Genomic DNA, 1,435 nt, shown 5'->3' with positions numbered 1-1,435 from the left:
GCCCGTGTGTGCCTCACTCCCGGTCCCGCCCCAGCGGTGACACGCAGTGAATGACGGAGCCATACCTTGACAGTCTCGTACCAGCAGGGCTGCTTGACCTGGTAATAAACCACAGACTTGTACTCCGAGACTCCCTCGTAGCCAGCCCCGGGGTGGATGGCTTTCTTTGGACAAAACACAGGGAGGAAAAGGTAAACAGGGAGTATTTTGGGTGGTACATTTTCAAAGGGTGTCAGAGGCCGTCCTACCTCCTGCAGGTTCCCGTCCTCGTCGTGCACAGACATGGTGACCTCGACGTTCTTGGGGGTTTTCTTCTTGCCTTTGTCAAACTCCCCCTGGATCAGGGTGACGTAGATGTCATTCCGGACATCACCTGCAATGCCCAGAGTTTAATGAGCTGGTGTCTCATTCCCAGTGTGACAGCTTGAAATTCAACACCCTTGGGCACCACGTTATCCTAATTTCCTCTTAGCCTTTAATTAACAACACCCACCATCACACCATTTTCATCTCTGTCTCAAATGACACGGAATCTTCTAAAATGAACCATTTTCCTTTCTACAAACCTCTATACCTATGTTTTGTTTTGTTTGGTTTTTTTAAATTTAATGAGCTCTCTAGGGTTAAATCCACTCTGAATGGGTGGGTCAAAGCCATATGCAACAAAAATTGTTTTGACTAAAGAGACATTTTCTTCCGCAAGCTCCATAAACCATCATTTTGCCATAAGAAAGAAAACTTATGTTTTCAACTTCTTGTGACAAAAAATAAGAAAATAACCTGGAAATTTGAAGAAAAACATAAAGTTTTCACATAAAATAATTTTTTTTAAAATAAATCTTTTTGTGACAGAAATTCTAGAATTTCAGGTGGCTCTTTCACACCATGGAATGTAGAAGCACACGGGACCTACCAGGAAGGATGATCTCAGGGAAACCCATTTTTCGAGCCACTGCAGTGGATCTGTCTACAAGGTGGGAGAAATCCTTCTGAACCTGAGCCAGATCCCCAGGGAGCAGCTTCAGGGAGACCCAGAGACCTAAGAAAAGTGAGATGACACTTGCTTACTGAAAACAAAAACATACAAACCCATGAAATTTAAGCCTGTGCTTCCAAAAAAATCTCTTTTCATGACAATTCCATGTCCCCATCTGGTTCTCTCTTGCCCAGTCCTCCCTGTCCCTGAATCTGAGTAAGACTTTTCTGGGCAAGAAGATTGTCTGAAGTAAACCCCCAACTTTCAGAGATGAACTTTGAGTGTCTTTGAGCCAAGGAAGACCAGAAAAATCTGGAATAATGTGATTTAACCCCAAAGCCATTTGGGACATGTAGCCACGTCCACTTACAAATATTTCATACCCATAAAACACTTTCATTTTAAAGGTGTTAAAAATTATTGACCTTAAAAGTGTGGAAACCCAGGGCACTGGGAATA

At 43.2% G+C, this 1,435-nt stretch overlaps 1 protein-coding gene across 1 annotated transcript; it reads right to left on the bottom strand.

The window, feature by feature from the left end:
- Nucleotides 1-65: 65 nt before the first annotated feature.
- Nucleotides 66-1,377, bottom strand: LOC120504506 (dedicator of cytokinesis protein 5-like; the record flags this gene model as incomplete). The annotated part of the gene is made up of 3 exons (XM_039714020.1): nucleotides 914-1,377; nucleotides 249-373; nucleotides 66-164 (listed from the first exon to the last, which is right to left on the bottom strand). Coding segments are annotated over exons 1-3 (252 nt in total), but the record flags the coding sequence as incomplete, so codon positions are not given.
- Nucleotides 1,378-1,435: the final 58 nt, after the last annotated feature.

Source organism: Passer montanus, unplaced genomic scaffold (genome assembly GCF_014805655.1).
Source record: "Passer montanus isolate IOZ18808 unplaced genomic scaffold, ASM1480565v1 scaffold2954, whole genome shotgun sequence".
In the NCBI taxonomy this organism is placed as follows: domain Eukaryota; kingdom Metazoa; phylum Chordata; class Aves; order Passeriformes; family Passeridae; genus Passer; species Passer montanus.
Note: the sequence above shows the minus strand (reverse complement) of the source record. Positions and strands in the feature narration are given on the sequence as shown.